A 12,943-nucleotide genomic window follows, 5' to 3' on the forward strand; every position below is an offset into this window, starting at 1 on the left:
AAAAAAAAGAAAAAAAACGTAACAATTTTAAAATTGCTAGTGTTAAAAGTCGTCCAGTGCAGATGTAATGATCTTTGACACTTGAATCACCTACATCTAAGGTTGGATCTATTTCAATCAATCCCGGCTGTGTTTAGAACAGTAACTACCACCCCTAAATGCTGGTTTGCTCACTTGGAAATCGCGATATCTTTCGTGGATACTGGGAATTAACCATTCCAACTTTTAAAACTATTTTTCGGAGTAATTTTCTCCTTCGTCGCATGGTGAACTTGTCAGAACGTTCAAGTAAAGTATACCATGCCAACGGTTTGTGTGCCGCAGTCAAAAGAAGTATATTTGCACCATGGCCAAACAGTATCGAACTGTAATACTTGCACCTCTTGACAACCCCTTAAATTCAGATGACAACTCGTTTGTTTATGTTGTCTACTCTTCTTTACATTAACTTCATTTTAGACTTATGGAGATTCAAATCTCAATTCTCTATTAAAAGACCTCTTATTAAAAGTGGCAATTGTGGTCACTAATCTTTTTGCCTTACTAAATGAGTCACCCTAAAATTTGTACAGGCCAAGAGTTGTTTGACTCAGTTGAAATATATACTAAGAAAACTTCTCCTGACTTCCGGTTGTACGAAAACTTTTGATTAACGTTAGACTACAATACCCCTTCTAAATCAATAGTTAATTCGAGTTTCAATAATAGTTTCATGATAGCTTTTTTCATGATTGGAGTATCTGTCAAGTTAAGTTCTGGAAAACATATCAACACTAAATCCTTTTATAACCCACGAGGTGAAACAGATATCCTTAGTATTCTTGAAAAGGAAACAATTGGAGGTAATAACCTTATTCTAGGTGATTTTAATGCTCACAGCACATTATGGGAAGTAGCAACTTATGAAAATAAAGCTGGAAAAAGTGTAGAGCAGCTTCTGGTAAATGATACAAGTCTTTCTCTTTTCACACCATTTGATTTACAGACCCGATAAAGGTTCTTGAACTACAAACAGATCCTACAGCAGTTTTTACTTCCATAAGCAACACACAATATGTGTCCACCAATCCCAAACCAAAGTATAATAACAAAAAAGCAAATTGGTCACATTTCCAAGACATACTAGCATCTGAAAATTACTCAGAGGTTTATAACGAGTTGGACATAAATGAAAAATCTCAAAAATTTTCATCATGTTTGACCACTGCTGCAGATGCTGCTATTCCAAAATATAGTAAGAAGGAAAGGCTGAATCTCAAGAAATTGCCTAAGACATGGTGGAATGAAGACTGAATTGACGAAACAAAATAGGAAAAAAAACAGAAAACATTTCCAGAAACACCCCTCTCCTATCACACATCTTGAGTATAAACCTGCAATAGCAAAGCTTAAAAGAATATGCAGAAAATCAAAAAAGACGGCATGGGAAAGGTTTTGCTCCCAGATAGACCCCCAAACTGCGGCAACTAAAACCCACTAATATATTAGCTAACTTAATGGCTATAATAAACCTATTGATGATAGGAAATATGATATATCTATCAATAACAGGTACATTCTTAGCGACGGTGAAAAAACTGAACTGTTTGCAGAGCAATATAAAAAAGAAATCATAAGACAGACGACCTCCCTTTTTTATTCTGCCAAAATCCTGCTTAAATAAACTTTCCCTTGAAAAACCTTTCCTTTTTGAAGAGATGGAGCGGGCAATTGACATTAGCAACCAGGGTTCAACTCCTGGACATGATGACATACATATAAAGTGGATTACACTAACTCCAGAGATATTTAAATTTGCACTTCTGCGCATTTATAATTATATATGGACCCATCATAAAATTCCAAGATCATGGAAAATAGCCATTGTTAACTCCATCTTTAAATCTAACCAGCCGTCAAACAATATTAAATCTTACAGACCAATTTCATTGCTAACAACACTAGGTAAAATACTGGAGCGAATGATTTTAACTAGGGTTGAATGGTTTGTAGAAATAAACAACCTATATCCATCTGAAAAACCAAGATTCCGAAAGGGACACTGCTCACAGGACAATATTGCTTGCCTAGAGCATGATATTTCAACTTCCTTTAATCAAGGATATTCAACCATTGCCATACTTTTTGATTGGATTGATGCCTATGGTAGAGTCATTCACAAGAAATTACTGGAGGTGCTAATGAATCTTGACTTTCCTGTTGGGGTTGTGGCCCTTATTGATGCTTTTCTTAACAACAGAACATTTACTGTGCAGATTGGTAATTCCAGGAGCCATGAATACCCTATTAGAGAAGGTTTACCCCAAGAAGCAATCCTTATTCCCCTTCTGTTTAATTTATATATATATATCTGAGTTCCAATTACACCATGCATCGTTTGGGCTTTATGCAGATGACCTAGCAATATGGAAGTCAGGCAGAAACGTCCTTGAATTAGTCTGAGATCTTCAACAAGACGTCAACATAATCTCTTGCATCTCAGAAGCATTAGGTCTGTCTATCTCCACTTCTAAATCCAAAGCAATCTTATAGACTAGGCAAAAACATGCATCCATACCAAATATTGCTTTGAATAGTTACCCCTAAATTACGAATCTTCAGTGAAATTGTTTTTGATTCCAAATTAAGATGGAAGGATCACATCAGATCACTCAGGAGTAACATTATCCAGAAACTGGCTCTCCTAAAACGGCTTGCTAATTCCAAACAGGGCTCATCACCTAAGACAATGATTGATTTTTATAAAGTTTATATTAGAGCAAAGATGGAATATGGCATACAGTTTTTTGCTAATAGTTCTTCACGTATGTTTAACACGTTGGAGTCACTGCAAAATTCTGGAGTCCGTATTGCTATGGGATTTTATAAGCATATACCAATTCTTAAAATAAGAAAACTATCAGATATCACCCCTCTACAGGAAAGAGCGTTGATTCAAAGAAGACGGTATTTTACAAGTGCACAAGCATACGGTAATCAGAATTTTGTATATAAGAAAAGATTTAATAAACTACCCCCTATGAGTGCTGTATCTTCTTCCTGGAATTTCTATCTAGAGGAGTTTCCAGAGTGGTCTACTCCGGTGATGGACTCTTTTCCCTTTGTGATTTCCCCACCATGGGACATGGCCCATGTTGAGTGGCTTATGGACATGCTACCAAAAAATAAATCATGCTATTCAGCCCAAGATGTTAATATAATCTTTGAAAATTGTGTGAATTCCCGTTTCCCCAATTATGTACATGTATACACGGATGGGTCTGTTAAAGATTCAAAAGCTGGGACAGCCGTCTGTATCCCGGACCTAAACTTGAATATTTATGCTTTCCTTCCGAGTAATTCATCAGTACTTTCGGCTGAATTATATGCAGTACGACTTGCATTAGATGCCTTAATTGATCTGAAGACCCCTTCAAGGAACATTCTGTTCCTGTCAGATTCTCTTTCTTCAATCCATTTTCTTAGCCATATAAATTATCATGCTGATGACTTAGACCTGAAAGAGATACGCCAAAAAATCAGTTATCAATTTTCAACTGGATATTCTATAGCATTTCTTCATATTCCAAGCCATAAAGGAATCAAATATAATGAAATGGCAGATAATTTTGCAAATAAGGCAGCAGATATCCCTCCCCCAAGAAGATTAAGGACGTTCAATTTTAGAGAGGTCATTAGAGCCCGAACAAAAATTGCTTCCCAACGTTTTGGGCATCCTCCTTTCAAATCTAAGGCTTTAATATGCTCTACTATAAACCAAAAGCTGGAACTGTTTCAATTAATCCTGATCCTTTTAAATGGGGAATCCACCACACACCCCTATACAGAAATTGCCATCAGACTTCAGAAAATGCACAACATGTTCTCTTTGAATGCAACCCAAGGGATCAAGATTCGAGGAGACTGAGAAATTACTGTCATCAATTGAAGATCCCCATATCTTTTGATGCTCTTATTAATTGCTCTCTATCATAGGATTTGGAAGCCACAATCTATAGATTGATGATTATGATCCTAAAAAGACGCCATTAGTACTAGCAGCACGCTGATTGTAATCAACTAGAAGATATTCTTTGGAATAAGGCAAGAATTATTCATAACCAGTAAATGTTTTCCTAGAATCTCATAGAGGTGAATGGACCTCCTACTGGATCCACAGACCTCGCAAAGCTATGAAGAAGATAACTCAAATTTTGCTACAGATATTTAGCAAAATTTACAGATATGTACATATCTAAAATAGTAGAGATATGTAGAACGTTAATATTGTCAGTCACCCCCATAAATTCAACTAGTAGGATGACGTCAAATAATACTCCTAATGACATTAAATACCCCTATACTTTGATAAGCCCAAATCATTAAATAGCATCCCCGTTAAGACCCCAGTATCAATAGCATTCCATGTAAGTAGACTAGAGCAGAGGCAACTAAATTGAAATTAAGTTATGTTCGGTAAGAGATTCTAAAATTCTTGAGTGGTACATCACTTTCCACAGGATTCCTCTCATTTATAACAAAATTGTTTTCAAATATATCCTCGGATTCATCTACAACTATATTTATCAAATTTTAAGGATTTTCATCCGGAATGTTCTCAAATTTGTCTGACAGATTCTCATAAAGACATAAGAAAGTCGTTAAAAAAATTGCTGGACTTTTTGTTCATTATATAAAATTATCTTTCATAAAATATCAGATTTCAGGTGTTTTTAAAATGGAGCAAGTTTTTTCAATGCTTTTTTTCACACGGGAAGTTTTCTTTTTCAATATGCGAAAATATGTCAAATTTGATTTAGCCATATCATATTTGCCTACCGTTGAGTCTTTTTTTGCAAAAAAAAAGACATAAGGATATAAAAATGAATATTGAAAGGGAAGCACTTTATTTTTGTCTTACTTATTGATCTCCTCTTTAGTTTCTTCATTATTCCATTTTATAAGCAAATTCTTTTTTGCGCAATGCTGTTCACAGTGAATGTAATGGTACGATTTGTCCTTCATCAAGCCTTTTTATATACGTTTCTGAGGATCAAAACAAGACAACTGAATAAATATTATACCACAAGCACAGTGTAAGTATATTTGATCAGTAGCGAAAAATCATACTCTCCATTAAAGATTTTTTACACATATTAGTCTAGACTTCTCTTCATGACTCCGCCTCTTCGCACACGCACAATGAAAAATATTTAGCGCATTACATATGCTATGATCTGGCTGCTAAATGCTAAGAAGCAACTGAAATTATTGCTTTGACGTACTGGGAACTTACCTGTCAGCGCGCTATGGTATGTGTCATTTTTGAACAAACTTTTCGTTACTGTTCATATATACTTATACCGTGACCACAAGGGATTAACAGTTGAATGCTACTCTATAGTGGGGCGGGGGGGGGGGGGCAGGAAGTGACTTTACGGTAGCAACGAAAAGCCCGGACAGTGGATTATACTCACTGGTTTGGCGCAATCACCCCTGAGAGAAACAAAGAAGAAGAAAGAACAGACATCAGAGTTCTTTCAATTTGGCATTCAACCGTTTCGTTAATTTGGTGTTCAACATAAATTTTATTGTTTGTACTATTGTTATTTTACATGTGGGAAAAATCTTCCAGGGAAGGATTTTCCATGCTCAAATGAATTTGATTTGCACGTTTTTTTCGACTCTTTGTAAATATGTTTAAATAATGATTATAAAATTAAACAGCAATATGTATAAAACAATACATTAACATAATAGAAATCTAGCAGCACATTTATATAAATCCTGAAAAAGATCCTTAGAACCCACTTTATTTAAGTTGTCATTTGATAACAAAGGAAAAACTACAACAATACTTTCCTATTACAATTTTACAAAGTTTTAGAAATTACAAACAACATTCGTATATAATAATCCGTTAGTAATATAGTACAAAAAAAATAACAAACACAAGAATGGAAGACACTCGCCAAAATAAATCTTCAAAATATAACACTGCAAAAATTAATTATCTCCAACTAACAAAAGAGTATATTTCCCCATGAAAACCAGCGAGGGAAATGCCTCCCAGAAAACAGTAAGCAATATATATAGCACGGAAATTAAAAAATATTCCTGTTTAAGTCTCGGTGAGAAACAAAGCTCCTAGTAGCACTTGCTCCTCCTCCCCCCCCCCCCCCCAACACCTTTTGTGCCAATAACCAAGTGAATTCAATCTTACTCTTGCAGCAAGAATAAAGTTTTGCAAGCAATTAGAGAAAAAGTAATTTTTCCGTGGGGACTTTGTTTTCTAATTAATAGAAACGAAAACTCGGTAATTTAACGGAAACGAAAACTCGGCAAGAACGAAGCTTTGCAAACAATTAGAGAAAAATGTAATTTTTCTGTGGGAATTTTGTTTTCTTATTAATGGAAACGAGAACTCGGCAATTTTTATTTCTTACCAAATAATTACCTTTCATCAAAAAGAAAGAACAAAATTTAAAGAAAAAAAGAGAATTAAAATAATAACGAACATAGAGAGCATTAAATACGAGACATGACAATAGAAAACAAATAAAATGGAGGAGAAGATAAGAATCATTGCCCGGAGGTGCTTTTTAATTTAAAAAAATTTAATTATTTTCAAAGGATCCTCAATAAATCAAGCACAACTTACAAAGCAACTACCGAACTACGGTGGTGAGTTAAGATACAATTTAGCATTTTTATAAAAAATTGTTCTTAGCTCATGAATCGATAATTAACTGTTAATTAAAACAGTGGACTTAATTGATATTTTATCTATTGTTTATTTATTTCTGTTTCATTCCATAGCTCATTAATAAATAAAAAAGCGCGGAAATCACCAGTGGTGCTTCAATAAACTCAAGCGCCATCGAACCTCTCTTAGTAAAAAAAAAAAAATAATCATAAAACTAGATGGTAGCACAACCTTACTACGGGTTAGTGTCAGCCTGTTTAAGTTATTATTCAACTGAATTTAACGACAATTTAACTACAGCACAAAGTGTCAACAAAACCTAAAAATGTCCTGAACAAAGCCGAGAGTTTTTCTTTTTTCATGCTGATGAATTCTATCAGGTAACAGAGCCAAAATTAGCTATTCCACAACCTATCATAGTCCGTGGGATTTATACAGCAAATCAAGGAGCTTGCCAATGTTATGCTTAAATTTGTTCAAAAGGACATCCAATCTAAAAAGAAAGTAATCGCCATGACTAGCGGCATTTATCGTCATTAATGACGCCAAGATTCTTCCCATAAAAATGGCAGAGCCAAGACAGGGCATCCAGAAGCTTCTAAATAAAATCATCCTGAGAAAAATGGCAAGGTACACTAGGAAGTCCTTTCTCATGTTTCCTCCCCCTCGAAAGTACTATTTTCTTAAATGTAGAATTGTTAGCGTTTCGCCAAGTAAATTAAAAAATTTCGACATATTATTAAGAAAAAACCTTATAATGATAAGAACTGATGTATTTTTTTTTACGTATGATGTGCATTAATTTTTTAATATGCTTAACCGTTTTATACTTTTAAAACTATTTGTTTTGTTCTTATTTGCCAATTTTTTATTTATAAGCTAGATTTTAGATTGCACATTTAGGAACCATCAGCCTAGATATTGTCTTTTTTTTTATTAGAATTCAAAATAAGAAAGTGAATTGTTCAAGGGCAACTTCGACCAGATCCATAAAAATAAAAAGCGGAGTAAATTAAAAAAAAAACACGATTATCGGTTTTGAACTGATTGAATTAATCATATGATATGGAAAATTGAGCAGATTCAGTTTATGTTTACCCCTCTTCTTCAGAATGGAGAAGGTCCAAAAGTACATTTTATAATCGGCTTAATCGAACTGGCATAATAAAACTTATTTTGTGCCCGACACGAGACAAAATCTTTTGCAATTTTATCGTACAAATTCTTACTTTTAGGGCCTATCCTGCTGCTTGTATCAAACTAATTTCTAGAATATTCTAAGAGCTATTATTGTCATGAGTACGTTTTAGACTGGACTTAATCAAATTGAGGTACAAAAATTACCGAGTGTTCAATAGCAGATAAAACCTTCTGCCATTTTATCGTACAAATCTTTGTTTTTAGGGTATATCCTTCTGACAGTATAAAGCGATTCGTATTGGCGCTAAAATTTTAAAAGTATTACAATCGGATTTGGTCGGATTGGCTTCTGAAAAGCTTAAATATATCTATCGTCAAGATTCCCTATCTATGACGAATAAATGAGCATAACACAGAGCCTTGTGGAACTCCTTGCAATGTCAATAGAAGTGAATTTCATTTATCTTTTCAATGATTCTTCGAATAAGAGTGTTGAGCTCCGTTGAACCAATAACAGCTGAAATAGAAAATGAAAAAAATTTGGACCTTAATGGAGACGCAAAGCAGCTTGTTTTCTGTGTCTAAAGCCTTAATCACAAATAGATTTTGCTCATACCGAAATTCAGCTAGGCAAAAAAATCTTTCAAATCGACGCGACTGTCTATAATAAACTATTAGTTCATAATAGCTAAAAACTGGCCTTCAGAGATTTAAGATTGACGTGGATTCTGGCGTCTCAGATTAAACAATAGTAATTGAAGACAGTAAGTCCGCTTTTAATTAATAAAGAAAGTTATGTATTTTCATACATATATTAACGTGAACAATCATGTTACCTATGAAACGTTTGTTTTGTGACGCGCCTACAGAACTTGTACCGAAAAAGACTAGATAATTAAGTAATTGGATTTGCAAGTTCATGAAGTACTTGTCATCTCAAGTAACGCTTAGCAAAGTTGTCTTCTTACGTTAAATCATTAACAACATTGGAATGCAGCGAAATTGCTTACTTATCAGAAACGTGCACAGGGACCATCAGAGGTGGTTTTAGGGGGGGGAGAGCATTTACATTCGGCACAGAAATTTTAACAGCGCAAAATTTCAAATAAAATAATCTAATAGTTATAGTCATTTTGTAATATTTCAAATTTTATTTTTATCAAGATAAAGTAGAGAGCGCAGTTGGCAGTAAGTATAAGCAAATTGAATTTTGAAATTTTATTTTCCCCATATAAAGTAAAAAAGTCAGATTTAGATAAATAAAAACTTTGTTAATAAATAAAAATTTTGTTAAAATCTGGCCTGAAAATTTTGGGCAGACAGGGAGGGGGGACCCTATCAAGATTTTGTCCCCAGCGCAAAAGAGGCCAGATCCGCTACTGGGGAACATAAACCTTATTCACATTGGATTTCTGCTTACATGTTCAGAACAAAGGAACCGCAGAATTCTTAATCCCATTACTACGCAATATCATATGAAAATCAAAATGCTTTCAAGTATACCTATATAATAAATAGACATACGTCGATGAAACGATCTGGCTTAGACATAGTCGATAAAAATAGCATTTAACTTAATCAAATTCATTTAGGGTGGTCTTATAATTTTAACTATTTTTATCTCAGGTTTTAAAAACAGGAACTTATCATAGAAATTGACCCACTTTAAGTAAAGGTATAACCATTAACACTTTCATTTTGAATTTGAAGGTAATGAAATAATTCTCAATTACTATTCTTTTTTACACTTTCTTCTCGTCTTCTATCTTCTTCAATCCTTTTTAAGGCTTCAGTTTTCAAAAAATCCACCTTCTTGTACACAGTAGAGGTCTTGATTCCAGGCAGTTGTCTAGCGTTGCCATTTGATGTTGGATAATTGTCTTTTTTCAAATCTAAATCCAAATATTCAATCTCATAGTCATGTATACGGTCAGATCCCGTCTGAAATTGAACAAAAAAGGAAAATGAAGGAGTTGCATCAAATATAGAACTGTTCATAATCTTTCTTTAAGTTCACCGTCTTCTCTTTGCCGATATTTGTAAACATTTTATGCCCACCCCCCTAAAAAGGGGTAAATGAATCTGTACAAATCCTTCCAGTAATTTAACATACATGAGAGGAATTCACTGATTTATCTTTTTACTTTAAAACACTGTCTCTGAAAAAAAAATTTCACATTTCTCCTTTCAATTGGATGCCTAGTATTTTTTTCTTCTTAAAAAAAAAAAAAAATGAAAACTAACATGCACAAGAATAAATTATGGCCAGTTACCAAAGACAAAATTCAGACAATAAAAGGAAACTAAAAAAATTTGAATTTATATTTTAAAACTGTTCTGTAATAAATAAACGCCAACAGGTACATAGCAAAATTCAATCGCAAGGGAATAGCTTAATTGTTAGATAGCCACAATTGTTTTTGTTTTCACAATTTGAAACGATTTTAATTGTTTTGGCGACAAGCTTGCTACTTGTCCCTACAAAAAAGACGCAGCAGCTCAAACGTCGATTCGAAGCCCTATGCAAAACCTAGTCCTATGCCCCCGCAAAACCTCTGGAGGATCTCTTTTTGGCCACACAAACTAGCAAAGTTTATAATGGATGAAATAGGGTGATTCTTTAAAAGTATCCGATCCCCTTAATTAAATCTCGTAATACGTCAAATGCTCTTTGTTATGACCGAATGACAGAAGAAAATGAAAGACATGCACCAAAGAGACGAATACAATACGGCTGTAATAGCTGAAAACGCTTTATCGTCCTTGGATAGAGGATAGATGAAAATCGTCCTTGAATGAATTAAATAAAAAAAAGAAGTTTTTTTAACTGAAAGTAGGGAGGGACATTAAAACTTAAAACGAACAGAAATTATTCCGTATATGAAAGGGGTTCCCCTCCTCAACGCCTCGCTCTTTACGCTAAAGTTTTTTTTATAGTTTTAAAAAATAGAGTTTATGAGAAAGAGTCAACGTTTTTGAATTACTGTAGGTTTTGATTTTGGTTCAACGTACATGAATAATTAAAACAAAATTTGCATATTAATTTTACTTTTTTTTTGGCTGAATGGCTTTCTCGAAAGTTGTTTAATTTATTTGCGAACGTTTTTATTAGTAATAAATATACGTAACTTACGAATTAATTTACGTAACGAACTTCTATATTCGTCTATTTTTATTACTTATATTAAGGGGTTCGCCCCCTAGTCAATACCTCGCCCTTTACGCTAAATTTGGAATTTTTTTCCAATTCTTTGAGAATGATCCCTTAATCACAAAAGCCGTTAATTATAATAAATAGCTCTTATGAAGATAATTTCTTAAACCACATTGGCCTGACATCACATAAAGAAAGAAAAACGAGCAAAAATGGGGTTTTTATAGGTCAAATGAAAATACTGAAAAAACAAAGCAAATATTTCGAGAGGACAAACGCCTCTCTTCTTCAGCGCGAAACGAAACAATGTATCCAAAGAAAGTGCCGAAAAAAAAAAAAACAAACGCGGAAAGTCAATGTGAAAAGAACCAAAAAACCAAAGAAAAAAATCAAAAACTTAAAAGATGAATAAAATTAAATAAAAGCCAAAAATTAAAAGAATTAAAACCAAATACCTAACAACCATAAAAGCGAGTTATTCGCCAATATCCGCGATTTGCACAAAATCCAAAAAACTATGAACTGCCATCGACGGATACTAGCGAACAACTCTTATGAAAGTGATAAAAAAAAAACTTTAGCGTAAAGAGCGATGTATTGATCAGGGGGGCGAGCCCAATCATATACGTAATAGTTTCTGTTCGTTTTAAGTTTTGATGTTGAAAAGTTTTCAGTTGAAAACTTGTTCTTTTATTTAATTTCTGATCATTTTTTTAAATAATTCTGGGAAATCCGGCGCTCCCTTCATAACAATGTCCCTTCCCCCTGAAAACTTCCTAAATAGAAAGATTCTCCCACGTAACCCCCGACCCACCCCCCACAACCAGAAAAATCCCCCCTGAAAACTTCTGTATACTTCCCAATAACCCATACTATATGTAAACATTGGGCAAAGTTCATAACTTGCAGCCCTTCCCCCGGGGACTGTGAGGGATTAAGTCATCCTCAAAGACATAGTTATTGTATTTTTCGACCATGCTAAACAAAATGAATATCTAAAAATTTTGATCGGATGACTTTAGGAAAAAAATGAGCGTGGGAGGGGGCCTAGCTGCCTTCCATTTTTTTTGATCACTTAATAAAACTTTTAATTTCCGTTCGAATGAACCCTCCCGCAATACTCTAGGACCATTGGGTCAATACGATCACCCCTGAAGAAAAAAAAATAAACACGCATCTGTGCCTCTCCATTTTTTGGTCACTTAAAAAGGACACTAGAACTTTTAATTTCCGTTAGAATGAGCCCTCCCGCAATATTCTAGGACCACTGGGTTAATACGATCATCCCTGAAAAAAAATAAACACGCATCCGTGATTTTTCTTCTTGCAAAAAATACAAAATTCCACAATTATGAAGATAGGGGCTTGAAATCTCTACATTATGGTCCTCTGATACGCTGAATCTGATGGTGTTATTTTCATTAAGGTTCTATGACGTTTAGGGGGTGTTTCCCCCTTTTTTTGAAAATAAGGCAAATTTTCTCAGGCGCGTTGTTTTTGATGGGTAAGACTAAACTTGATGAAAACTTATAAACTTATATATTTGAAATCAGCATGAAAATCTCATTCTTCTGATGTATCTATTGGTATCAAAATTGCGTTTTTCAGACTTTTGGTTACTATTGAACCGGGTCGCTCCTTATTTACAGTTCTTCACCACGAACTGTTTGATTCTTGTTGGTCAATTAATTAAAAAAAAAAAATTTCCTAAAAATAATTTGTTCAAAGAAAAGTAAAGGCCATTTTCAAATTAAGCTAAGATGAAACAATTACTTTTTAAATTTCAAGCTAAAAACGACCATCAATTACTATTAAAGAATAAATGAAACCCAAAACGAACAAAAATTAAATAAAAAATCATAGCAAATAAACATACTACAGGTACTAATATAAATGAATAAATAGATCTTAAAGCGAGTAATGCTTAGATTGAATATGAAAATCAAGCTTAAAACGAAAAAAAA

General features: G+C 33.8%; 1 protein-coding gene across 1 annotated transcript in view; it reads right to left on the reverse strand.

Annotated features, from left to right (window-relative positions):
* Positions 1–5,782: 5,782 nt before the first annotated feature.
* Positions 5,783–12,943, reverse strand: part of dos (daughter of sevenless) — a 68,564-nt gene continuing 61,403 nt past the window's right edge. Inside the window, exon 6 of the mRNA XM_089089862.1 lies at positions 5,783–9,766. Coding sequence (XP_088945988.1) covers positions 9,551–9,766 — 216 coding nt within the window. The 3' untranslated portion in view covers positions 5,783–9,550. The remainder of the gene's footprint in view (positions 9,767–12,943) is intronic.

Source organism: Artemia sp. Qi Xiang Cuo, chromosome 5, assembly GCF_049724085.1.
Source record: "Artemia sp. Qi Xiang Cuo chromosome 5, ASM4972408v1, whole genome shotgun sequence".
NCBI classification, from domain to species: domain Eukaryota; kingdom Metazoa; phylum Arthropoda; class Branchiopoda; order Anostraca; family Artemiidae; genus Artemia; species Artemia sp. Qi Xiang Cuo.